The sequence below is a fragment of the Blennius ocellaris genome (assembly GCF_963422515.1).
Source record: "Blennius ocellaris genome assembly, chromosome: 4".
NCBI lineage: Eukaryota > Metazoa > Chordata > Actinopteri > Blenniiformes > Blenniidae > Blennius > Blennius ocellaris.
The window spans coordinates 17,643,795-17,670,089 of record NC_137653.1 but is presented as its reverse complement, the minus strand read 5'-3'; the positions used below and the strand labels follow the sequence as shown (position 1 = coordinate 17,670,089).

The following is a 26,295-nucleotide window of genomic DNA, read 5'->3' as shown; positions in this document are numbered from 1 at the left end:
ATGGAGGAGAAGAAAAAAAAAATCCAAAACTTTGGAAGAACATGAAACCTTCCAAGGCAACAAAGGAAACGGGGTGATTTCCGCTTTAACCTTTCAATGTAAGAGATGGCACATACGATTGTTGTTCTTGTTTTAGGGTTTTACATCTTTAAACATTTTTACAGAACAAAAGCACTCATTTTCATGAAATTCAGTGTGCATAATAGTTTTACATAGATTCACAGACCGCAACTTTTTAAGCGCTGCTTATTAAATGCGCTACTACGGTGAAAAATAAACGGCGGACTTCCGGGATCTGTCAGCTGGCTTGACTGTTTTGACGCGTCTCCTCAATTGTATCCACCCACTGGACGAAGAAGTACAATAATAAGTTTGTTTTTTACGTGAGAAGGTTTTACGTATCACATGTGAGTTTTTTAAAAAGCATTTGTAGAGGAAGAGAAAACATGCAAACGGACGTGCAGATGGGGCTTCTTTTACAAGACGCGAACTTCTAGAGGCTTTCTGCTCTGAAGGAGCTGGACATGATGGAGGACTGCGGGACGGACGTTCTTGTCAGTTTCGCCGAGTCTCTGCACGTCTACAGCGGTTTGCTGACGGCAGCCACGGTGTGTGGAGGACTGTCGGGGATTCTGGCGGCCGCGCTTCTGTACGTCTTCTGCCTGAAGCCTCTGAGACTGACCAGACAAGTGAGCTCCACGATGCCGCAAGTGATCCTCTGCCGACACACTGTCTCCCAACGTGCCTCCCTCTTTGCTTCCCTGCAGGGCTACAACGCCAGGAAGCTGCTCGAACCCGAAGATGGAGATCTGGACAACAACCACAGTGACCGTGTGAGCAACAGCAGGAAGGAGGCTCCAAGTGGCACCAATAATAAAGTATTTATTTGCGCCCCATTGCAACAAAACACCGACAGACTGTAATGACACTTGTACTTTATAGTCATCAACAATCCTAAAACCCGTGCACACACAGGGAGAATGTGCAAACTCCGAACAGAAATACTTCAAACCACAGATGTTCTCTCTCTTATTTTGATATCACCACCCTGCTGCCTCGGGAAGGTCGCAATAGACATACTTTTGTCATCACAGTGACTCAGTCCACAGTTCACTTATGGAATTCTCATTAATATTTCACCCTGCTTGCTGATTTACCAGGAGAAGAAGCAGCCGCCCATGAACAGTGATGTGGCTGCATTTGCATCAAGAGCAAAGGTGGTTTACCCCATCAACCAAAAGTACAGAGTAAGTTCACAAAATGGTATAATATGTCTAAATAGTGGAACAGAAGTACTTTTCTTTGCATTTTATGAACCTATTACATGGTCTTGCCTTTGTATTGTCTTTTCTGATAAACATTGTAGAACTAATAAGTATGAATCAGTGTTGTTAAACATATGGCAAAAAAAAAGTACGACCTTTGTATGCAGGATCAGTTTGCAAAGTAAAAAACAAACAAAAAAACCACATCAAAATGAAAATTTCAGTTAAAAAAAGCATCCTATTTCAAAATATTCACAGTTAAACTGAGTCATACAGATTAAGACATTCAGAAAATTGTTCAACATTGGCTTGAGTTGACATTAGAAAGGAAGAAGCTGATTGGAGAAACAAACAAAACAAAGCAAATCAAACAAGCAGAGGTAGACCGAAGGGTTTAGGCTGACGTTCAAAGTGTTTTGCCTAACCCTGTACACAATACACATAAAGCTTCTGCAACAGAACCAAAAACAACCAAAACTTGTATTTTCTTTGCCGTTCCTGAGATTCTTAACATAAATTGTCCTCTAAGGGAACACTATTTGTTCCACAGGATTTGTTGGAGCAGAATAATCAGCTTGATTTATGAGTCTGATGAACTTTTTCTGAAGTAAAAAAAAATAGGATAAATTTTTGTTTTATAATTATTTCCCCACATTTCCACACCATAATTTAGATACGGAAGAAAGAGGAAGTTATATATTAAATGTAGTGATTTTTTATTTATTATGATCTGATTTTACATATTCCAATATTTGTAGTTAATTTTGTCTTTATGATATTTATATGCTGCTTCCAACTGAGCTTTTCATCAAGAGTGATTCCTAAGAATTTCCATACCAGCAGAGTATGATTAGGTAATCACTTTAGCGATGCCCCACGAGCGACTGATGACAGTTGTTCTTGTGCCTGGCAGCCTTTAGCAGACGGAGCGTCTAACCCGTCACTCCACGAGCACTCAAAGTTGCCATCGATGCCTAACGAGGAGTCCTGCTCCTCCACGGACGGCGAGTCTCTGAGCCAAGAGCAGGACAACGATGACAGCAGCCAGTTCATCTCCTCCTCGCTGGTCCCCAAAAGCCTGCAGAACCAGAGTTTCAACCGGGTTTCTCATTATCCGCACACACTGATGCAGACAGGGTAGGCTGAACCTTAAACACACAACATGAACCTCTTCATGAAAATGCACTGGCAATTTTTTTTTTAATCTGTGAGTAACATTTGTCTAATGGCTCCAGGTTTGAAGGAAGGATCAGCCTTTACTGTTTGGCCCTGCAGGATATACAGCATCACTGCACTCAACTTCAGGAAGAAAAATATCTGGTGAGCTTTGATACTTGCATGCACCGGTGGTTCTTAAGGAATGCTCAAATTTGTACTTTCATTTTTGCGACTCTAGATTTTTCTACAAACGCTGAAAAGGATTTTCAGCGGTCGTTTTCCAAAAGACAAAAACGATGCAGACTTTTCCAAGAACATTCTACAGATGCAAGAGAAAGTAAGAGGAAGAGTTGTGTTCCTTTCATACATACATACAAGCATACTGGGTTTTGTCTGCACTTGCCAGTTTTCTACATGTGCAGGACAGTGAAATGTCACCACTTATCCTTTCAGGAAATAAGTGAATTGAGAAAACAGTTGCCAACAGGCCAAACTGTCAACGAGAAGAGTCCTGACGCTTCCTGCACGCTTGAAGAAATTGAAAGAGCTCAGAAAGATCTCCTCGAGCATGGCATTCAAACAGTAAAAAAAGAAGGCAGACTGATGAATAGTTTCGAAATCGACGGTTTCAACTTGTGCTAATTCGTGTCCGTGTCTCTCCACAGTCCAGAAGTTTCAGCAGACAGGTGGAGGATTTGTGCCAACATCTTCTGAAGCAGACCAGCGTTTTCTCTCCGGTTGAAGCGCAGGAAGTAATTCTCTCCCTCACTGAGACACTTCTGTTAGTGGAGACTCACCTGATGGTGGTACAAGAAGCTGATCTTAAGGTAAAGCAGCATTAACTGGCTTCCATTATTCATATCCTTCTCTCACTGTATGCAGACTGATTGATTGAACGTTTTCATTTCTCAGAGGATACAACAGAAGCTGTTGTGGTGGGAGGAAGTCACCGTGCTGGTTCAATCCCAGCCTGCCTTGCTGAGGGAGGAAGTGTCCCTGAGGCAGGGTTTGATCGCCACAGCGCTGGAGCATCTGACGGGCGACGACGTCTTGAGATTCAGCCACATGGAGAAGATACTTTCAGAGATTCAGGCTGCTCTTACTGAAGGTCTTCAGCAGTGCAGTGACGGTGAGGTGCAGAAACTGGGAATGGATTTAACCTCGCCTGATGAAACCGAATGCTCACTGTGTTATCAGAGGAGAAGGTGGTGGGGCATTTTGTCAATTAAGAAAGACAACAACAACAACAAAAAATGATGATTGCACTATAGACTGACAAACTGTGTGTTGATGTGCTTTCGATCTATACTTGAAGAATTTCCAGTAGCAGATAGTAATGAATGGGCATGTAACCTACTTTCAACTTAAATTAAATAGACCATTTTCTAAGTATCCATTTTAGCTCCTTAAATAAGGCCAGGTTCTTCCAGGACAGTACTGAGCATTTTTTGTGTCTCACACTTTTATTCAATCTCTTTCTGCCAAAAAAAAACAAAAAACCTCTACAGCAGTCCTTACATTTGCTCATGAACCGGTCATACACACTGCTTTTGTTTTGTACTCACGTTTAACACTCATAAGCTGGTGTGTTGTGGTCTTAAGATTTGTTCTATAAGTACTGTTCATTGATTATATAGTATATTTACCATATTTACCATATCATTATAATGATATTTAAGATGCCTATCTTCTAGGATCTATATTGGGTTTTTGGCCATCGAATTATCAAATAAATGTGCAATTATTGTTGTACTGTCTCAAATTTTCTAGATATCATTTGCAATTTAGGAGTTGCAGTTATAAGAAACGCACATGTTGAATCCTGTGGGACGATAAGGGTTGGTTAATTATTAATTATTAAGGTTCTATAATTATAATTATGTTCATCCTGCTCATTAAAACATTTAATATTTGCGTTCCAGAGTGTTGCAGGAAAATAACCGATCTTGTGAACGAGAAGTGCAGCAAAAAGGAGTCCAAGAGGAAAAAGCTTGAGAGAAGCCAGTCCAAAGAGAGGAGTCGCACACTGGAACAGCGGCAGATGCACAGTGACCTACAGGAGCTCTCCAAGGTCACAACATTTTTTTTCCCTCCTGTATGTCAGTATGAAGCAGGGATCACTGTGACCTGATAAATAGGCCAGAAGTACTTCTTATGGTGTAGCTGTGAGACCTTACTGGTTTATATTTGTGTTTTGCTTCTGGAGTCACTTCTCAGCTTGACAAATTGTGTTGCATAAGGACATAAAGCCAAATGTATATGTGCTGGGATCTAAATCTGGGCTGGCCCCTACCTCAGACGTACCAGGAGCTCCTGATGAAGCAGAGGCAGCAGACCTGTGACTTGGAGCGGCAGCAGGACAACAGGGTGGCAGAAGCCCTTTGTGACCTGTGGAAGGTGAAAGTGTGAATATTCATGTTTATATCACGTGTTTATATGCGTGCTTGTGGTTGCAAATCAGTCATGTATAATCGTGTATCTTCAGAAACTCCGTGGCTCATGGTCCAAGAAGCTCGGCGATCTCGCCAAGGACAGGTTTCTGGCGTCGGTTCGGGCACAGACGACGCTGTCAGCTGAACACTGTGACCAACTTTGGTTGGACCTGGATCGGGAGCTGGCTGCTCACCTGCAGCAGGCAGAGAGCACCACCAGACAGCAGCTGGACAACATCAAGGCCCAGCTGGATAGAGATGAACAGGTACACGTGCTGCAGTGGATCAGATACATTGGATCATTTCCTTACTAAACTAGCCTCTCCTTGTGTAGGTGTGGAGTGAAGGGATGGCATTGGTGCAGGCCTGCCTGAGGCATCTGAGTGAAGAACAGATGAAGATCCTCCAGGACATCGTTGCCCGACAGAACTACACACTCAACAGGTGAACCTCAGAAGCGTGTCGCAAAGTATTTGAAGCACGTCGATGATGTAAATCAAATAGTTTTCAGGCTGACAGCAGATTCAAAACACCACTACCTTCGATTTGGCTATAAACGCAACGTGGAGCATTGAGATCAATGTTTATGGGTCCAATAAGAACATAATGGAATGTGATCTTTCTTCCAGTCAAATGGGGCTGCTGATCAGGAAGAAACATGAACACCTGTTGGTGGCGGTGCAGAGGTACTTTGTGGTCAGGCACTTCAGTCTGCACATGCTGAAGGAGATGAGACTGTCCAAGCTGAAGGCACTCTCACAGACTGATTTCAGAGCTCTGCTGATGGAAGATCCCTGCAAAAGCCAACCCTGTGCAAACTCATCCCCCAAGGTAGGAGACTCTGTATGGCAGACTACGGGATCTGCATCCGAGGAGCTGTTCTGTAACTATTCTGTATTACTGCAATGGTTAACGTATGAGTTACCTCGCATTATAATGAATGATAGTTATTGTTTACTGACATCGACAGGCTAGCAATGCCAGCCTGGCAGAGAGACATCTGGGTCCTGAGAGTCAGTTGTTGGAGAACAGCTTCCAGCAGGAGTTCCTTTCTGAGCTGGAGACGGGAACAGAACTCCTTCAGAGCCACGCACAGCTGCTGCTGGGCAATGCCCTCAGCCACACCATCCAACTGATGAGTAGTCACTCCTACAGTGGGTCACAGACCTGCTCTAAACAGGACGATGACTTAAAGGTGAGCGGAAGTAGTTTTAGCTCCATAAAAATAAATTCAATGAACTGCGATCATTTGGAAAGGCTTTTTATGACCAAAGTGCTTTTTTGTTTGTTTGTTTGTTTGTTTGTTTGTTTGTTTTTTACCCAAGCATCATCTAACAGAGGCTGCTGCAGAGAGTGTTTATGTGACCAAAGACTCTCTGGCTGCCCTGGTTCAGAGCTACTATTCAAACCTGGAGGACATCACAAAGAAACTCCCACAGAACTACGGTGAGACAATCAAAAGACCCCAAGATATATATTGTACTTCTGAGGACTGAGCATGAGGACTTTATGACTCCTCAAATCAGTATCATGATTAACACAGTGTGTTGTTATTAATGTAATTTAAACATTCTGGAATTAGACCTGCAGATTAAGCACTGCAGGTTAAGATGACCTTTAATCTGGTACTATATATTACAGGGCAAAGCCCAGACTGAAGAGTATTACACAAGTCACTGAGATGTTACCAGGTACAAATGTCATTGTCGAATTACTTAAAATCACCAGGTTATATTACGTGAACTGAATTTAGATTCATGCAACGTGTGGTAAAACATTTGAGATTTTTTTTTTCTCCCTGAAATTGTCATGCGTGTGAACCTGTGCTCCACTATAAAAGCATATGTTTTTATTCTACATTTACAAGTCTATATAGATCGTCATTTGGGATGTTTGGTGTATTTGAGATTTTTAGGTGCGGTCACATTTTTAAATGTGCCAAGGTCATTTGAGATTACATGAAACCAACACAGACGGTTTATTACCGATTTTTAATTTTCCCATCTTGGCAAACCTCATTAGTGACTGACCCTCAAACAATATTTTTTAACTTTCAACTTCACTGCTGTCATATTTTCCTTCAGAGGTGAGTGAGAAGCAGGACAGCAGCAGCCAGCTGAACAGAGCCCTGCTGCGGGAGCTGGTGAACTGGGGCAAGAAACCTGCCTCCGCAGAGTTCCAGCAGAGGTACAATTAACACTGCTTGTGCTGTTCTTTTTAGTTAGACCTTTCACTTAGATCTCATTGAATCTGATGTCTTTGTTTGTTGTTGTTGGTTTTTTTTTATACATTAGGGTTGAACTGCACAAGAGGAAGGTGTTGGATCAGTGTGATTTGGATCGGGAGATGATTTATGACGAACTAAGGCAGAGGAAAGCCGCTCAGGATGAAGTCATGGAAAGGATCAAAGAAGAGTCACTGGTTAGTGTGTATAAGCTACATCTCAACGGGATTACAGAATACATTTTAAAACTTTATTTCCTTGTGAGCATTGTTTTGTTGTGTCCATTAGGAGGCAGAAGAACGCTTTATAACTGAGCTGGCAGCACTGGCCCGAGTACCTGTCCTCCATAGTCCACATCCAGAATCTAGTGATGAAGATGACGACACTGGTGAGCTCCTTCTAGCTTCACCAATATGGCTGCTGTTTTAAAGTACTGTCTGTGTCAATCCACCGTTTCCTGACGTTTATGACGTTTATACCAACAGGTGATCAGAGCGCCAGGATGTTGGACCTGGTGGCTTTAAACCCAGCATTAGATCCTGCCCTGAATCCTTCACTGACTCCAAGTTTTGTTACTCCAGCGGTGAAAACGAAACCAAAGAAGAAAAGAGAACGAGAGTCTCATCTCAGCTGATAACTTACCAATGTGTTCACCCCAGCCTCCCCTGTGAAAAGTTTACTTTCATTCTATAGTCTGTACCTCAACAAGTCAGTATTTGTTTTTTGATAGCAGTTATTTGTATTTGTAAAGTATGAAGAAATCTGTCTCTCTTTTCTATGTTAATGCCTTGATAAAGTCATGCAACAACAACATTTTTAATAAAGTATTAGTAAAGATGCCATGACATAATGCATCTGTTCATCTTCCATACTACTTCATCCATGTCAGGGTCGCAGGAGGCTAAAGCCAATCTCTGCTAACTCCTGGTGAACAGCAGTGTACAGCCTGGACTGGTCAACGTCCATATCGGGGCGAACAAAGAAACACTCAGTCAATTTAAAACACATCTTATTGTTCCAGCCTTTTCTACTTACCCTGTTAAGGATTGTCACAGTAGATCATATCTGCTCCATCGCTTGCATATCCTTCATCACTGGCCTTCCTCTTCTCCTGCATGGCAGCTCCATCCTCAGCATCATTTCCCCTTTGCAGCTATTATCTGTAATACGTACATAATGAATCCATTTTAACCTCATCTCTCTCACTTTCCCACCAAACTGTCCACCAGGAGTTAAAGGCTTGTTTTGGGGCTGTGGGATGAAATCAGAATACCCAAATAAAACATGCACAAGAAGGCCTCCAAGCCCCAAATGAAATAAGATAATTTCAGTTTGACAATGCCAAAGCACTGTGACCCAATTCGTTTTGGAGGATAATAAACAACTCAATGTAGGCTATTCTAAAACACAATTTTGTGATGCTCCATGCCATTTATTGTTGCGATACACATTTGTACCACCGGATGGTGTTTGGAGTCACTCAAAACACTATAGAAGATAATTCATAAAAACGTTGTGCTAAATATCTCTGCCCCCACACAGTGGTGTGGCATACTCAATAATTACAGGCGATCACGTTTCACCACAAAAAGGACACCGAGCAGGATTGAATAGCTTACAGACTTGCCGTGAACAAACTAATGCAAAGTCAATTGGTTTGCATATGAATGTTCAAGCACAGATTTTATGAAGAGCTCACTCATTTTCCATACAATGTGAAGCCCTCCAAATACCAACCAAAGCATAAAGGTTTGGACTCAACACCGCCACCTATTGTTTAATTGTGGCATGGCTCAAGCTTAATGCAATGTCAATTAAAAACATTTAATAATATCTTTTCTAATCATACTCTGAAACAATGCACCACCGAAAAAAAAAATTAAATGTGTCAACTTGACTTTGCATCCAGCTCAAAGAACAAAAAAGCAACAGGCCTGACAGTAATGCACCACTGCCTATACCTGCACCCATATTGCTTTTCAAACGAGGGCTCACTCACTGCATTGATTCCTGAGTATAGGAGATGATGGATGCCCTCCTCAGTGAGTTGTCAGATGAATTAGAGATGTCCACTCTGATTGCAGCAGAGTGCTACTACTCAACAATGAAAGCCTTGCCCCTCTCTTGGTCTAATGGGGTTTTAAGTACAAGCCTTTATGGATGATAATGTAGAGTAATGGTGAAAAGTCTGTGAAGGCTGAAGTCTGGTGTGTGTGTGTGTGTGCTCTGTGTGTGTGTGCAGCAATCCAGCAGGCAATTTAGCCTGGACCATATGGTTTACTGTCAGTTTGGACGTTTAGGAGTGTCAATTAGCGGACATCAATTTTTAATCTCCCCCCTTTATTTGCATGCTTAACTTGCACACACAGCCAATTACGGCAATGGCACCCTGAGAAAATATGTCTTTGATTCGGACCCCCTCAAACTCAAACTCGTCGGAGTCAGGAGCGCGCCTCTGCTCTCATGTATCAATCAGAGACGCGTTGGCTTTCCAAGTGTCGTGGGCTGATCTGTGGCGAGGGGAAAACCGTTTGGATGTATTTTCAGGTCCCGTAGGGGACTGCAGGGACTTGTGGGAAGATGACCTGATTTCTAATTTTCTCCTCTGCTGCCTGGGCTGTAGGCTATACTCGCTGCTACAAACACAGAAGCCCGTGAAACGCGTGTTGTAGGTTGAGCCGAGCCGTTTGGAGGATGGCCTCGCTGTTTGCGTAAATCTGGATTTTGTTGATGGATGCAGGTGCAACTGTGATTCTTTACCAGTAGATCCAGGTAAGTGTGTCTGCAGGGGTGTGTGGCCGAAACCTGAGATATTTAATGATTGCAACGCTTGCAACCTCAATTTTACTTGCAGCAGTATCGCATCGTTGTTATTGTTCAAACTCTTGACACACAAACCCAGAAGGTTTCCCAGGGCGCAAACCAGCGCGCATTTTCTGCAGATGTCCCGTCCTGTTTATAACGACTTTGCTTCATATGCAACAGCTGGAATAAAAGCCAAATGCACTCTAGTGTATTGATATGTGTATTGTGCAAAGTGGTGACATGTCCAAGAGCTGTGGATTCAAAAAATAAAAAAAAAAGTCCAGTGAGGTAAAGATGTGCGCAGTGTGACAGCGTCACCGGATCAGATGATCAGTTATTTTGGGACCTGAAAACAAGGTCGCTTTGCAGAGTACCACTAAACTGTGTAAACTATATATATATATATATATATATATATATATATATATATATATATATATATATATATATATATATATATATATGGTCAACATCAACTTACTAAATGACATGTCATCTGCATTATTTCACACAGTAATGAAATAATAATTTAAAGTATATTATGATTGCAAATATGCCAAACTCAATATGTGTACTAAATGCTGTAAATACTTTAAATGTTTATGAAGTGCTAAACAACATGTACACATAATTTTTGCAAACAATATGTCTTATCAAATATGGGCATTCTACTCAATTTGCAATATTGTTCCTGATTATGAGTATATTATTTTCAACGTTGGTGTTAATTCATGTATATTTCAAGAATTAGATAGATGGTGATGATATTTTCAATTACCTTGCTTTATTAACTGCTTTGTTTCCCCCCACAGGTGTGCAGAAATGGCTAACCTGCAGCAGGAATACCCCGGAGTCCTCCTGGGCATCCTAGAGGAACTGGCCAATATGCGGCAGTGGTTGTCATTCCAGGACCTCTGTCGCATGGTCAGTACCCGGTTTGATCTCGAGCACCTCACTGAGCTCAGGAGTTTGTTGTTTTCTGCTGCCAGCACTGATCCATGTTTCCCAGCCACTCTGTTCAGAGACCGGGTTTCCACCAGAGGACAGGGGCTATCACCCATCGGCGTTGCTGCAGATATAGTAACTATCTTCAATCTTATCCAGATGACGGGTGGGGTTTTGGATGATCATCCAATGAGAGTGCAGACCGTCCTCCCTGTAGACCACTCCCCAGGCCCCAATCTGCCTGGAATCCACCAACTGAACATTCCTGGTCGAGAAAGAGCACGAGCTCACTCCGACTCCGGCGGCAGGTCTATTGATCAGCACTTGCTTTTTCCAAAATCAAATTACTCCGCCCACAAGAGAGGAAGTCTTCCCCCGGATCCCACTTCACTCACCTCCTCCCCTCCCATCAGGGCAAGAGCTGTGTCTTTTGATCTGCCTCATACCACACTTTTGTATGCCAGCGGTCAAGTCCCTAACGAGGTTATGAAGAATATCTACATGCCTCTGGACACCGACAGCGAGTCTAGTGGCGAGTCTGCTCCCATGGAGGTGTTTGACGCTGAAAAAGGATCATCAGTTGACCAGAAGAGAAACATCTTTAAAAAGGACTTCCACAACCAACCGCCTTTAATACCCCAGGTGACTGTTAACAGCGAATCTCTGAGTCCAAATCCAGAGAAGAAAGGCTTCGACAATCAGAGCTTTGAATTCATCCAAAATCCTTACCCATCACCTATTCTCCCTCACCAGCCACCAGATGAGCGGGCTAAACATGAGAGCATCGATGACCTACAGGATTCAACTTATTTTGGACCCGGATCAATCCCAGAGTCAGCTCCACGACAGATTGTATCGAATAGGAAAAAACGGCCAATCTGGAGCAATAAAAGCCAGAGTCTTGAGGACCGCATAGGCTTGAGCACCATTGAAAAGGGAATGGAATTACTTGCGGGGAAACTTCCAAGACGCTCAACCCCAGCTATAAACATTCTGGGGATGTCGACAGGAGGTGAGGTTGGAGATACTGATGGAGTCAAAGCTCAGGGAACACAAACAGACCTACCAGATGCCCGGCGACTTCGTAGCCTGGTTCACGCTGATCGCCTCTCCTTCATGACTTCTTTAGATGACCCGGAGTTTTGTGAGGATGACATCAGTGTCATATTTCGTTTCCTGGATGACATTAGCATGTGTGGCTCCACAGGAGTCCTACACCCCAGCGAGGGCTCCGTTAACCAGGACACCCATGAGGCCAGGCGTGGCCGCCTCGGTCAACTCCAAAGGCTTTTCCATTCTTTAGAAAGTAGTGACGATGGGCTGAAGGCCAGCGTCTGTAAGTTGCTGCTTCGTATGAGCCAGATAGAGAGACAACTGGAGTCACTGAATGATGTGAAGGCTGAGATTTCTCAGGTGCTCTCTGCTTTGCAGCGACTGGATGAAAAGATCCAGCAGCCTATCAGTGGGGGTGGCGGACAGGACACTGGCGGGAGGTGGCTCGAGCCTCTCAGTGGCATCTCCTCTTTTATGAGCCACCCTGTGTCTCCTTCTGATGTATCAGACGCTCAGCCTCTATCTGGGCATCTATTTCCAGGGACCAGTACAAGTAGTCTGGACTGGAGTCGATGGAACACTGCCGGAGACCAAACGGAAAGCAACAAAGCTCAGGCGGATTCTAAGGGTGTGAAAGACGTCAAGAAGGATGCCTCATCTCAACGTGCTTCTAAAACGCTGTCTGATGAGAAAAGTGTCTCTGACTCCAAACATCTGAATGTTCCTAATTCTGCAAGAGATTGGACTGTGTCTTTTTCAAAAACTAAAGATGGCAAAGGTTCTCAAGGAAAAAATGGACAGGTAATTCAGATGCATTACTTTGTACTGGTAAATTGTATTTTTAAATAATGTATGGTAAAATTAACAAGCATTGTTTCATATTAAGCATGCATTTCACTGCATAGCAGCAACTGCAGTAGCACAACAGTATACTGTCAATACACTTTCAATATTGAGTGTATTTAGTTTCTTTGCACCACCCACCAGAGCCATCGCTTTTCAATTTAAGTGCATGAATGTATTGAATTTAAGTAATGATGTCAATTATGTAATAAAAAGTACTACTTGTATTTTTTTTTTTTTAATTTTTACATTCTATGCATATAATATTAATGTTAGGTTGTTTTTTTTCCTGTAGGCAGAGCAATCAGGCAGCACCACCAACCTCCTCTCCCAAAAGTCGACCAGCCTGGTGGAACAGGTGCTTAACTCGACCTTGTTTCGTCACAAAGACAGCAGTCTGACAGGCAGACTCTCCTCTGGGAAGGTCATGGAGCCCCGACTGACAGAGGGGAGAGGAAGGCCCATATGGACCGTGGACGACACAGAGGCACGCATCTCCCCTCTAGATTTACAGGTATGATTGTTGAAATCTAGGGTCTGGACTCATTGAAAACATTTAATTTTGTTCTGCACCACCTTTCATATTGAGTCAGTGTTTTATATCTATAAATATCTAAATCAACTCTGTTGTCTGTTATTTGTTAAAGCGCATGTGACTTATCTGTGGATGTGTAATGCAGCTCTAAGAAAAATAAAGTAATAAGTACAGAGGTGGAAAACCTGCTGGAAATTTGTAGCCAAGTACAACTACTATTACATTACTTGTAATTCAGTAAAATCCCAAGCAAACGTACAGCTAAAAAAAAAGCACAATCAATTCTTCTCAAACATTCGTCAGTAAAAGTATCATCTATTTTTTGACCCCTGGATGTTTTATTGCACCATCAATTGCAGACATTTGATTGAGTTTAACTGAATAAAATATGGAACAACTTCCATGTTAAATAAAGTATATTAATTAATGTGGTATTTAAAAAGTTGTAAATATAGAGCAATAGGAACTGTCTTTGTTAAAAAGAAACTTATTAGTGTGGAATAAGTTGGACTATGTTAATGTGGAAAAAACGTGATTGTATTCAAAGCAGTAAAATGGGTTACATTGTGTGTATAAGTACAGTTAACAACCAGGGAAATGTCCTCCAATATGTCTAATAAAATTAGAAATATCTAAAAAAAATTTAAATCAGTAATGTCAGCATTTGGAATTTGTTGCTTCTGCTTTTAGTAAATCAAAAATAACAATATCACGTGCTGTTAGTCTTCTTTTATCCAGCAAATGTGCCTGTGTAGTTGCTGTCAAAGTAAAGGCCATTGTGTTTATCAGGGTCAGGAGTCTCTGAACCCCAATAACGTGGAGTTTTGGATGGACGACATCTACACTCCGGGCTACGACGCTCTGCTGAGACGCAAGGAGGCCGACCTCCGCCGGGCCAGGATCTGCAAGCTGCTTGCACTCATCATCCTCGCAGTGGTGATCATTCTCATCATCGTCATTCCTGTCTGCACCATGAGATTCTGAAGGCTCACAGAAAGCCGGCCCAATAGGCAATTAGTTTTATTTTTTTTTTATTTTTTATTGTAGTTGCATTTTGTCAGCGGCTTTCTGCTGCATGCAGGAATTTGCACGTCAAGGAAATTAGTAGATGAAAGTCGGCAATACCCCAAACCTGGACAGTCTGTGCCTCATACCATTCCTCTGCATGCCATACTGGTATTTATTATCTCCGGATGATCGGAGGATTCTCCCTGGAACCCTGATTCCACACAAGTCATTCCCATGTGCAGTTATAGAAAATTTCTCCATGTCATGCTCGTTCATTCAAGCCTTTCAAGAAAGAGGAAAATAAATTACCGGTAGTTTTAAAGAGTTAAACAGAAATACTCTGACAGAATATGCTGAAGGTAGTGAAACTGAGTCAATGCAGAAGTGACTTATTTCTTTCTTATTTTGTCTGCATTTGCGAGTGCTGCCTGCCTTTCTTCACAATAATGCAGAGCTTCTTTCACTTTGGTTCGAGATTAAAGTTTCATCAGTGTATTTGAGTTTTACATCAGCAATAGTCTTAATTCATGTGGACTAGGTTCTTTTTAAACTATAACTTTTAGTTTAAATCTACCTTAAGCAACAAGATATGCCTCTTAAAAATGCTTAAATTACTTAAAAAATATTTTTATACACTTTATCACCCATTTTTTTTTCAAAATCTGGAATACATGTGCTGTTTAATCCACTTGTGAATGTAATTGCCTTGTGAGGCAGAGTGTTTACCAAGCGTCAGGTTTCAAGAAATGAAAGGCTGTTGTTGATGTTGATGAACCTTTGGCTCTGGAACAATGGAAAAAAGGAGGGAGCCTTTTCCAGGAAGCACTGTCTGAGTGGGAGATCCCACTTGTAATTCAATTGATGGGATGTTTGGAGTGCACCTATGTGTGCATTATCTTCTCACAGTGCTCACTTGGTCAGAGCTTTTCCACATACCTGCAGACTCACTTAGCACCAACAGTTTCAGCTGGCTTCCCTTTCACTTGATAGTGTTGTGACTTCCCATTTGGTAAAAACATCCTGTTAACGTTTGATGCCAGATTAAAAAAAAAAAAAAAAAAAATCCATAGAGGTTAACACAAGAGCGTAATGGTAAATGATGGCATTCAACACAGCGCATACTGCCATTAAAAAGCTTGCATCTTCAGTTTTTGCTGAGACTGACAGAGTGGAGTTCTTTGCGCTCTGACTAAAGCTGTAATGTAATAATCAAATGTGGTCACAAACTGAGGCAAGTTTTCAAATTGAAATATGATACAATCCCATCATTAACCACAGCGTCCAAACAACTCAATGAAACTGTAAAGACTTCACATTTGTGTCTGTTTTTTTTTAAAGTCTGTGCATGTTACTTAGAACTTTGCTTGTTCAGCAATGCAGATGCTGATTTTAATTGTCATAAATATGACTCTTTGAAAAATATCCCACAAAATACTGTATTATTATATTTTGAGATGCTGTATTATTTCTTTTCATGACATACGTTAGTCATTTTAAAGAACAGCTTCAACTATTCGGATTTATGTGTGATAAATCTGACATGTATATTTTCACAGTTTGAATTGGATTTGAGGAAACATTTTCTTTTACACTTCATTCACATTTTGTAAGATGCATCTGGAGATGCACAGGAGCCAAACGTTTAAATCGTAAAACACACATCTGGAATTTCAACTCATAAAGCCTTTTGTATGCAGGTCACTCCTTCAGATCCAACAATTATGTGTATGTCAATACTGCCACTATCCATAAAGGCATAATGCCAAAAAGACAAAATAAAAGCACTTTAGTCCCTCAAAGGAGTGCACTCAAAGGGCACACGAATACTGCTTACAAGCAGAAAAAAAAACTATCACAAAGCTTGCTTGTGTTGTCATAGCTTATAAACTTTGCTTTGTGTACACAAATATGTGCAGGATGTACAGAGGGTGTGCACTACTAAGTAGACTTACTGCTTATCTGCCAAGTGTTCCCCATGAGCCTGTTTGTGAATCCATTACCCTTTCAATGGTGCCATTGCAGAGGTCTGATCTGGAGTCAGCACAATCTGCAGGTGCTTCCTCTGAAACTTTGGTGCATTAGCAGGTTCTGACACTTATTTTTCTTTTCTTTTTACACCTGAGAAAATCATTTAATCAGAAAAGTTGATCAAATGAATATCTGTCAACTCATTACTCAGGTAAACACTCTGCCTTAAACTAAATATTTGTCAATGAATGAAATGGTATGTTACAGAGCAGGTGATACTATACATATGTATATATGACTGAAAGGGTGTATGTTGGCTTATGTTGCCTGTTTAAACTAGGAAAACAAATATGTGCCTTTTACTGTATTTTGTCTGCTTTGTTAAATAATGAATGGAGACCTAATGCAATACATTAGAAACATGCGCTCCTTCCACTACACTGAATGGAAAAATGTCTACTGAAAGGAATTGTTTTGGAAATGTAATTACTTCCCATTTTTCTCTGGGTAAAGTGTTTGGTTTCGCTTACAGAGAGCAGAATGAGTCCACTCAGTTAAAGACAGGGAAGACAGTGATTGGTGTAAAAAGAGGAATCAGACAGTTAAATGACCCATGACTGGAGGAAATGTACATATAAAAATTAATAATTTATCAAGAGAAAGGGCGCAAACTGACTGACAGACCCTATTATCTTGAATCAATTGTAATGGGCTCAGAGCACTTAAGACTCACATACGGCACTGGGGACAAGTGTGAAGCTGAAATAGACAGTCAATATAGATTTAAAACAAATCATACAGTGACAGACAAATAAACTTTGAACTGCTGCTGAGTTGTTTAAATGTTTCTAATGAGTTATTGAACCATACATGTACCCTCTGCATTTGATTCAGTGTGTTTGTTTGAGTTATTGTCAATAAAGTTACTGGTGCACCCATATAAGCCATTCATTATTGATGAGCATGATTGTGTCCATCTAATGTGCCAAAAATAAACGGAGGAATAATCTTTAAAAAAGATGAAAATTTGACATAAAATTCCATCACACAGGGAGAGGCAGAGTACAACCTGATTAGGTCCATCACGGGCCAAATGGAGAGATAACTAATCTAAATATGAAAGTTAAAGTTCTTCCCTGAAGGGTTTCACAATTATTTCTCTTTAAATGTACAAGTGCTGTGATTCTGCTCCATCATCATTTTGACCTGGCTCACTATCTGAGAAAGAGGAGACACCCTGAAGAGAAACAGGATGTACAAGTGAGATATAAAACCAGTGACAGGCTTGAAGAGAGAACATCACCTTATCATACATAAATAAATGCCCAAACCATATATCTATATATAGAGAGAGTGTGTGTGTGCGTGTGCGTGCGTGCGTGCGTGTGTGTACACACATGCATGTAAATTCAATATAAAGCAGAGCACAGTCGGCACATCAGCATTCATTCAAGTTACACAGAAACAGAGAAGCCAAAAATAATCAATTCGTCTATTGAAACAGGTGTGTTCATCAGACTTGATCTTAGCCTTGTTGGAATCAGTCTTGCCAAGAAATTATGCATAAATTCTGATCGATCAAAGAATAAAAGTTATTACCGTTACTCTTCCATATAGATCCCATGCAACTTGATCTGACATCTTATCTACACTTTCAGATCTTGTGTATCATATGAAAGACATGTTGCTTCCCTTTGGGACATTGACAGGAATCAGTCTGAAGGCTGTCACCTGTATCCTTACAAATATGTCATCATGTCTTAACTGAGACAAGGCTTCTGCACAATCAATACACTTCCTTATCTAAATTCTGCCTATTTCGTATGCTTTGGGTTTCTTCATGAATACGTTCTTTGAAGGTCGGCTCCTCAGAATTAGGATCGCAAGTCCTTTGTGCAGTATTCTGAATTCTCCAAGATATATCTTAACTTCATCTGTAATAAACGCTGTATCATCATTGAGTCCAGTGATTTCCTTCCAGATCGTCTGCAGAATCTCTTCAACACTGATGATTGCTTTCTAATACAAAATGAAGTTAGATATATGCAGTGACATTTTAAAAAAAATGGTCAGAAACACAAACATGAGCGCCAGATAAAAATCTTTATTTCACTGCGTTTACAAAATATTTTTGCTTGAATTCCCAATTCAGTGAGCATGAGGATGAAGAAGCGGGGTGTTGAAACATAGGGCCCGTGCTCCAAAGCTGGCTCACAAGAGGCTCAGATGTATCCAACCATAAACCACTGAGCAAATTAACACATTTCTAAGTTGTATCAGCCCCGACACTGAGACCTGAGCTGATATATCAGTGATGACGGTATTATTCTTAAAGCTATGCTATTATGGTGAGTTTGTCAAAACATATATAATACAATAGCGATAGGACAAGTTTTTTTCGGACATAATATTATTAGTAATTCGTTTGGTTTTTGCAAAAATATAGACATTTTCATCATGTCTACTTGGATCCCATCAAAGAAAAAATTTGTAAAGTTTAAATTTGAATGTTACTATTGCTCAATTCTCAAGATGACGTGGTCTCTGAACTAAAATACGTTTGACGCCTCTGGTCTAAAACGCAATACACTGCAGTTCCACCTCCGGCCACCTGGGGGCGGCAGGTCTTGTGCAGTCCGCGGGCTGCTTGCTGAGGAGGAAGAAGAAAAGCGGCGCTGATTTTGAACTTTGGTGAGGAATGTGGAGACTTCTGCTCCCGACGGGACGATAAAACATCGCCAAACTGCCGTTTTCACTGGCCGTTTCAGCATTATATGCTCGTCGGATAAACACAGGGACCGTGTCGCACAGGTAACTCTTTGTTTTTGTGACATCCACACAACAAACGGCTGTAAAGTCATGCCGCCTCCTTTCATTGCTCACTGTTAGCTGGTCGCGTCATGTCTGTCGTTATAACTAGTAAAAGTGAAAGTTATTCCACGGCAGCAGGACATTTTGATTACTCTGCCGGGGTTTGAAATAATCTGCACAACTAGTTGCGGATTTCGTTTAAGCGCCCTTGTCTTACATCACTGCTCTGGTATTTAAGGTATTTAGTGGTTAAAATGTCTGAAAACGCATGTTTTGTAGGCATTTCCAGGCCAAATTGGCACTAAAACGACACTCGGGTAAAAGTAACTTCATCATTCAACTGACCCATTTCTCCATACTAATCTGAGTGGATGTTTTCTGTAAATCCAGCTGCAAGAAGATACAATGGAGTCATCTGTGACGAACCTGTACAACCAGTTTCAGAGCCTCAGAGCCCATGTCGACGGTCTGAATGAGAGCATCGAGCCACGTGAGTTTCTACACACTTTGTTTTGGTATTTGTCACATCTGTGCAACACTTGTGGGGTACTTGTGGCACATTTAATGCAGTTAACTACAGACTAAGCTACAGAAGAAAAAACAAAAACACAAAGGCTGGTTGTTTTTCCCTCCCAAGAAAATGAAACGACGTCGGAGCGAGAATGTGATTGCATCGAATGGCAAAACTGATGGTAGATCATGTTATACATGCAGCCCCTCATCCATTTTACTTGAGGCTTGTGAGACTATTTGCGACTGAATAGATGATCAGTTTTAATACTTTTGTTATTACCATATAACCTCAATGCAAGTATTTTGATTAATAAAATTAATAGACATAGTTCTTTTCATTACATTAGTACTGTCAGTGTGGCCCTTTACAAGTGAGGATGAAGTTGCTGTGTCACTCATGATGATCAAAGTTGTTTAAACTTCCTCTGTAGACACAAGGGGGACATGTGGTATAGCTACCGAAAGAGCTTTGTCTGTCCTTTTGTGATCATTCTCTCCAGGTAATTTGTATTATAATGGTACTGCCCTAATGAAAAGAGCCACAATCTCTTTTGTGGTTGTCTTGTTGTTCAGAGTTCCTTCAGATGGCTGTAAACTTCGAAGACTGTCGTAAGAAGTGGATGCAGTCGGGCGAGGAGCTGCTTTCCTGCAAGGAGACGCTGGCCAAAGTGGAGACTGAGAGGGGGGCTCTGGAAGTTAAACTAAAACATGCCCGCAACCAGGTGGACGTAGAGGTCCGTCGGCGGCAGAAGGCTGAGGCCGTCCACGAGAAGCTGGTCTGTGTCGCAATATTCGAATAACTTCATTCATCATGCTTTATAGAACGTGACTAATAACTGAGCTTCATAAACTTATGAATGTTTTCCGGTCTGTCTCTGCAAAAGGAGCGACAGCTCCAGCTGATCAGGGATCTGCTGATTGCAGACAATGGTAACAGCGTTCATCTCAGCGAGGAGCAGCGCTCAGCACTGGCTTTCCTCAGTGCCCACTCCCAGGCAGCTCACGCTGCTAAAACTAACCTCAACACTAGCCAGAGGTCAGTCTCTGAATGTGAATGTAAATAAAACTGGGGTGCAAATATTTCCTGCGAAACATTGAGTTGAAAGTAAAAGGTTTAGCACTGGTGTAGGACAAATGAGTACCTGTGAGTACTAGAAATACAATTTTGATTTATTTTGCAGATTATCTGTGATTGATGAATCAACTTCTTTGCTGTCAGACATCAGCTATGACCAAACAGATGACTCTCTGGTATGTGTACTCTTCTTCTTAAACATTTCACTGCATGTTTTGGAGAGATTTGCAGGATAAATATCATGAGCATGCTTTTGAGGGGCTGTGGTGTATTAAACTCAGTCTATCCCCATAGGATTGGGATTCATCCGCGATGAAGAATGTTAGACTTCGCAAACGCCAGAAAAGAGTAAGTTGTGTTTCAACCTGCATCATGAGTGTCGGTCATTTCTGTCCAGAGGCCACAAACAGCTCACCTTCGCCAGGCCAGTAGCACAGTAACCTTTGAATACATAGTTTTGGCAAATGTCATGTTTTTCTTTGGTGGACTGCAATAATGGTACAAAAGCATTTGTTTAAAATATATGGTTTTATTTATTTACAAAAACTTAGGTCTGGTGCAAAATACAGAGAAATGTTCCAAAAAGCATGTGCTTATTTGCAGCATTCATATTTTTTACAAATCCTGTTTATGGCTCGATGCATATTACTTCATCAGTAAGACCGCTGTCTTATACTGGTGCAGTGTGATGTCGGTCACACTGCAATACCCAATAAATGAATTGAAAACAGAAGTTATTTCCATTAAATGTTTCTATAATTTTATCTATAAATTAATGCTGCGGGCTGGCACGGAACCTCTGGTGGGCCGGTTTGAGCTATTGGATCTTGAGTTCGACACCCCCGATTCCCAGCTTTCGACATATTCCTGTCAGGAGTTCAATTCATCAGCGAAAGTTAATCCCAATATTTGCTGCACCGCTTTTCTGAAAATGTATTTCAATTCCCAGCGCTCCTCCAGAAAGCTCGAAGTTCCCCCTCAGGCGATGAAGAAACCTCGCTCCACAGGCCGGCCATCCGACAGGGTAACGCTGACCTCTGCAGCCGACTCAGCTCTATAACATTTCTATCAACTGCTTGTGGCAAAAAACAAGTCATATGTCCGATTTTATCTTCTGATTGAGAAAATGCCATTGTGTTTCCCCCCCCCCCCCCCTGAAATTCAGATCAATGAGTCCATCGTGGCCAAAACAACAATCACTGTGCCGATGAATGGAGGAGCTGTGGAGGCCGTCTCCACCATTGAAGCGGTGCCTTACTGGACACGCAGCAGAAAGAGTGGTGAGGATTTTTCTATATCTGTCCCTCTTTTGTCATTTTGAAGACAAAAAACGAGGGTTTTAATGCTGTTGTTTCACTTTCAGTTGCTCCAGTGTATGAGGATACAACTACTGACCAATCTGAGGCCGTTAGTGAGGCTCCGAGCTCACTGGTCCCAGACTTTAAAGCCAAACAAGAAACACCCAAAATGGACAGAGGAGGAAAGAAGCACCGCTTCATCTCGAAAACAGTACGACTGAGTCCCTGTATTGTACTTATCACTGCCTTTCTGACTTGAAGTATTTTCCTTCAGTTTCTTGGAAAAAGTTTTAAGTGCACAACACAACTTTCAAAACTAAAGGAAATATACCTGTTCTCATATTTAAGCCATAAAATATTTCACATTATTTTGAACTTTGTCAGGCCAGTATTGCTTTCATCTGAAGAACTAATTTATATTTTGTGAATGGTTGCAGGTGTGGTTATTACATTTTCACTGTCAGGATCTAAATCATTTATATAATCAGAGCACAAACACAAATGTTGGCAAAAATGCATCCAGGAGAGGTTCGACCTCCCCCATTTTAATAAAGTTTAAAATATTTAAAACATCTTCACACAGTAGAATTTTTAGGAAAATTTAAATAGGCTCTATCTGAATATGCCAAACTGGTCGATCGAAAATTCTTTATATTTGTGATTAAGATTTTTCTGTCAGTGTATGAAGATACAAAAACTCTTCCAGTCAGAGGGCCTATAGGTCACACGACACACACACAGCGCTGATGTATTGATGAGATGCTTTCCTTCTCTAAACACTGCTACTTCTCACTCACTTAGGTGATCAAGTCGGAGTTCTGTGCACCGTGTGGAAAAAGAACAAAATTCGGCAAGTTGTATCTTCGCTGCCAGGACTGCAGAGTCGTGAGCCACTCGGAGTGTCGTGAGCACTGCCCTCTGCCCTGTAATCCCTCAGCCGGCTGCACACCCCTCAAGAACACAGAGGTACAGCCATATCTTTGCCTGCACCCCATATTCCATCATCTCCCCCATGTTACCATTGTATGTGACTGTATATGATTTTGTTTAGGTGACTCTCGCCGATTTTGCTCCAGCCACTGCCCCACAGATCCCTGCTTTGGTTATTTACTGCATAAGGGAGATTGAACACCGAGGCCTGCATGAGGTGAGTGAAGCTTTATTAATGTCCTTGTTTACTTGTCACCTTCATATTGAAGCTCTAATCCTTTCCCCTGAGAGACAATAAGGGATAATTTCCCTCTAATTGGTTATCTCATTTAGTAGTAATGGGGGTATCAGAGGCAGGCGAACAATGACAGCTGGTTTCTTTTATCTCTCCTTGCCCCAGGTTGGCCTGTACAGAGTTTCAGGCAATGAGCGCACAGTGAAGGAGCTGAAGGAGAAGCTCATTAGAGGAAAGACCCTGCCTCCTCTCAACAAAGTGGACGACATCAATGTCATTACAGGTGTCCTCAAAGACTTCCTCAGAAATCTCCCGGAGCCACTGCTCACCTTCCACCTCAACAAGAGCTTCATGACAGCAGCTGGTGAGAAAGATGGAGATCTGTTGGCACTTTTCTCTGTCTGTGTTTGTATTACACGGCTCAGACTGGGGATTTATACTGAATGGCCACTAAGTGTTCTTTCCCCCCTTTTTCTTCTTTTATAGAAATTGAGGACGACGACAACAGTCTTGCAATGTTGTATCAGACCATCAGTGAGCTGCCTGCACCCAACCGAGACACTCTGGCCTGCCTGATGATCCATCTGCAGAAGTAATTTTTATTAATTGCATCCCAGTGCTGCTTCACATCATTTATCTCATTTTACTTTACTCTATTAGCGTAATCTACTGTATACAACAGAATGAGGGTAAACAACTTAGGAACTTTGTTCGAGCTTCCTGTATTTCTGCAGCCCGGCTCAGATTGAACTCTTTTCTTTCTTCAGGGTGGCCCAAAGTGTGGCTACAAAGATGGATGTACACAATCTGGCCAGGGTGTTTGGGCCGACCCTCGTGGGTCATGCAGTTCCCGAGCCCGAGCCCATGACCATCCTGCATGACACCACCAGGCAACCCCGGGTAAACAATAGTTTGCTTGACGATAATCCATGAACGGAGTGGGAGATATTGTGTCTCTGGGCATATTACAATATACAATATGAAATGTTTAACTAAAAATTAAAAAAAATATGTTGAACTATGTTTCCAAAGATTGGCAATCATGAAAACTGAAAGTATGTCCTTTCCTGGGGTTGTGATTGTATACACGTTCTCTCTGTTCAGGTTGTTCAGCGCCTGCTCAATATTCCAGAAGGCTACTGGAGTCGGTTTGCTTATCCAGATAATGAAAACATGGACAATGCTCACATTATAGACACTCCAAAGCATACAGGTACATCGGTGTGAGATACACTGACCTCCAAAATGATTTGGTCAATGGGTCGAGCACATTCAAGTGTTGAAATCACTGACATTCCTCATCTCTGTTTGCCACATCAACTAATTTAACTGGATGATTTCTTTTTCCACAGTGAGCATATTGGGACCACTGACCACTCCAGAGCATCAGATGATGGCTAAAACCCCGTCCTCTGGCTCACTGTCTCAACGCATGATGCAGACCCTGTCCAGTACCACCATGTAAGATCACCCATCCTGTACTGTTAAATTCATACATGTACTATGTGTTTTTACCCCGTAGACATTGAGTTTTGTGTCTCAAAGTTATGTTATGAGAGCTTGTCTTACGGAAACCGAGTGACCCCTGGGGGATAATTACCGATAACGTTTCAGTTAATGACTTCTTTAAAATGTTCACAAAATGCAATGTCATCCTGAGGGCCACATTGGTCCCGCTGTGTCGGCTGCATGCTTGCCACGCCTTTACTGAAGCGACTGAGTGACTATTAATGATGCCATTAACAGGGGAAAAAAAACCATATAAAAAAACCCCCACCACATGACAACTTAAAAAAACTAAAAAAACACTATGTCATCAAGTGTCCATTTTATTTAGAATAATTTATTATTTATTTTTGGGAAATCCTGAATTTTCTGGTTATCTTTCTTCCAGCTGAGACGACTTAAGTTTTATTCGTCCCTTTCTTTTTTTTTCTCCACCTACAGATTTGGGAGCAAGAGCAAAGCAACTTCTGCCTCCAAGCACCAGGGCAACTTCTTTGCATCTCCACAACTGAAGTAACATCAATGAGGGGTGGGATGGGGTGGGGAAACTATAATCATTCATATCTAGTTACTAACTGCACTAACAGAATCTATAGTCCTATAATCATGTGGGAAAATGACAGTGCAGTTTGAGAACATTAAAAGTTTATACCTGATTTTTCTAACCAAATATTCTTTGAAAGAATGAAAAGAGTCGTTACTCCCCAAAACTGTGGTTACTCGCACATTGGGGTTTGTAATTGTAAAAGATTTTTAATGTCAAAGTAATTGAGAGCTTGGTAGCGTTTGGTTTGTCTGTGAAACTGTCGTTGTGACCACAGTGAGCAGGATGCACATAGAGGAGAACGTTAAATCACTGGCCAGTGCCTCTTTGTCTTTGGTCGCTTTGACAGCATTCAGAAACGTTTTTTATATTCGTGTCGATGTGCTTTAATGTATATTCATAACTTTTTTTTTTTTTCTAAAGATTTTAAACACTAATACATTTTGGGAAAGGCATAGCATTTTGCACACAATGGAAAAAGCCAAGTGAAATGTACTTTTTCTATCCGACGAAGAAACACCACCAGAGGCTGCTCTTACACCACTTTTGACATGCAAACCCTACCCAATGAAGAGGATCTACTGTATATTCTGCACATAATCAATCAAGAGTTCCTGACAGTCCTTACACTGATGCACATTATTACAAAGGTTAGTCAGCTTAAATTAGACCATTCAGTACAGATGTGAGGCCTCAGGAAAATAAATGAGACAATTTGATTAAAATATTTAGAAACTATTCAGTCATTTAAGTATTTCTAATCACAGAAGCTTCCTTGTGCCTTTAAAGTTAATAGGATTTAAATAAATCCTCTTTGCTGCTCTCATCATCACTTTAACAAGACACTAATGCAATGATTATAATGATACCAGGTTATATATTATCTGTTAGGGAGTATAAACTGAATCCAGCCATATGTGATGTAAGACTTTTGTAACACTGCAATGATTTCTACTCATCTGCCATTCTCTTGTACTCTTTTATATTCTTCCTTTATTTCCATGAAATATTATGTCTGATTGTCTTGCTTTCACCAAAGATCTTGTGGACTGAATGTTAACATTCATTCCTTTTGTTTCTGCTCAATGGAGGAAAAACACAAAAGTCCACGGCTGAGCTAAAAATAAAACATGGAGAGACTGCTTCT

General features: G+C 41.3%; 3 protein-coding genes across 4 annotated transcripts; all 3 read left to right on the top strand.

The window, feature by feature from the left end:
• Positions 1-326: 326 nt before the first annotated feature.
• Positions 327-7,903, top strand: evc (EvC ciliary complex subunit 1). Of its 2 annotated transcripts, XM_080494661.1 has the most exons (21): positions 327-407; positions 516-689; positions 768-878; positions 1,161-1,247; positions 2,179-2,402; positions 2,501-2,585; positions 2,662-2,760; positions 2,877-3,005; positions 3,089-3,250; positions 3,336-3,552; positions 4,346-4,494; positions 4,722-4,820; positions 4,909-5,121; positions 5,190-5,299; positions 5,485-5,686; positions 5,826-6,050; positions 6,181-6,301; positions 6,940-7,042; positions 7,150-7,276; positions 7,368-7,467; positions 7,565-7,903. In XM_080494661.1, the coding sequence occupies exons 2-21, from the start codon at positions 525-527 to the stop codon at positions 7,711-7,713; spliced, it is 2,877 nt and encodes a 958-aa protein (XP_080350787.1). In that variant the 5' UTR covers positions 327-407; positions 516-524; the 3' UTR covers positions 7,714-7,903. The 2 variants fall into 2 exon arrangements, with proteins under 2 accessions (XP_080350787.1, XP_080350786.1); XM_080494660.1 differs by having other exon boundaries at positions 396-689.
• A 2,803-nt stretch (positions 7,904-10,706) lies between these two features.
• LOC308128725 (major intrinsically disordered Notch2-binding receptor 1-like) lies at positions 10,707-14,244 on the top strand (the record flags this gene model as incomplete). Its single annotated transcript, XM_080494391.1, has 3 exons — positions 10,707-12,683; positions 13,021-13,239; positions 14,050-14,244. The coding sequence occupies 3 exons, from the start codon at positions 10,707-10,709 to the stop codon at positions 14,242-14,244; spliced, it is 2,391 nt and encodes a 796-aa protein (XP_080350517.1).
• A 4,697-nt stretch (positions 14,245-18,941) lies between these two features.
• LOC308129684 (rac GTPase-activating protein 1-like) lies at positions 18,942-25,121 on the top strand (the record flags this gene model as incomplete). Its single annotated transcript, XM_080495706.1, has 17 exons — positions 18,942-19,047; positions 19,438-19,537; positions 20,134-20,336; positions 20,445-20,596; positions 20,742-20,811; positions 20,930-20,983; positions 21,585-21,659; positions 21,801-21,915; positions 21,999-22,144; positions 22,735-22,899; positions 22,985-23,080; positions 23,264-23,462; positions 23,585-23,690; positions 23,866-23,998; positions 24,203-24,311; positions 24,451-24,559; positions 25,046-25,121. Exons 2-17 carry the CDS (start codon positions 19,453-19,455, stop codon positions 25,119-25,121), a joined length of 1,893 nt encoding a protein of 630 aa, XP_080351832.1. The 5' UTR covers positions 18,942-19,047; positions 19,438-19,452.
• Positions 25,122-26,295: the final 1,174 nt, after the last annotated feature.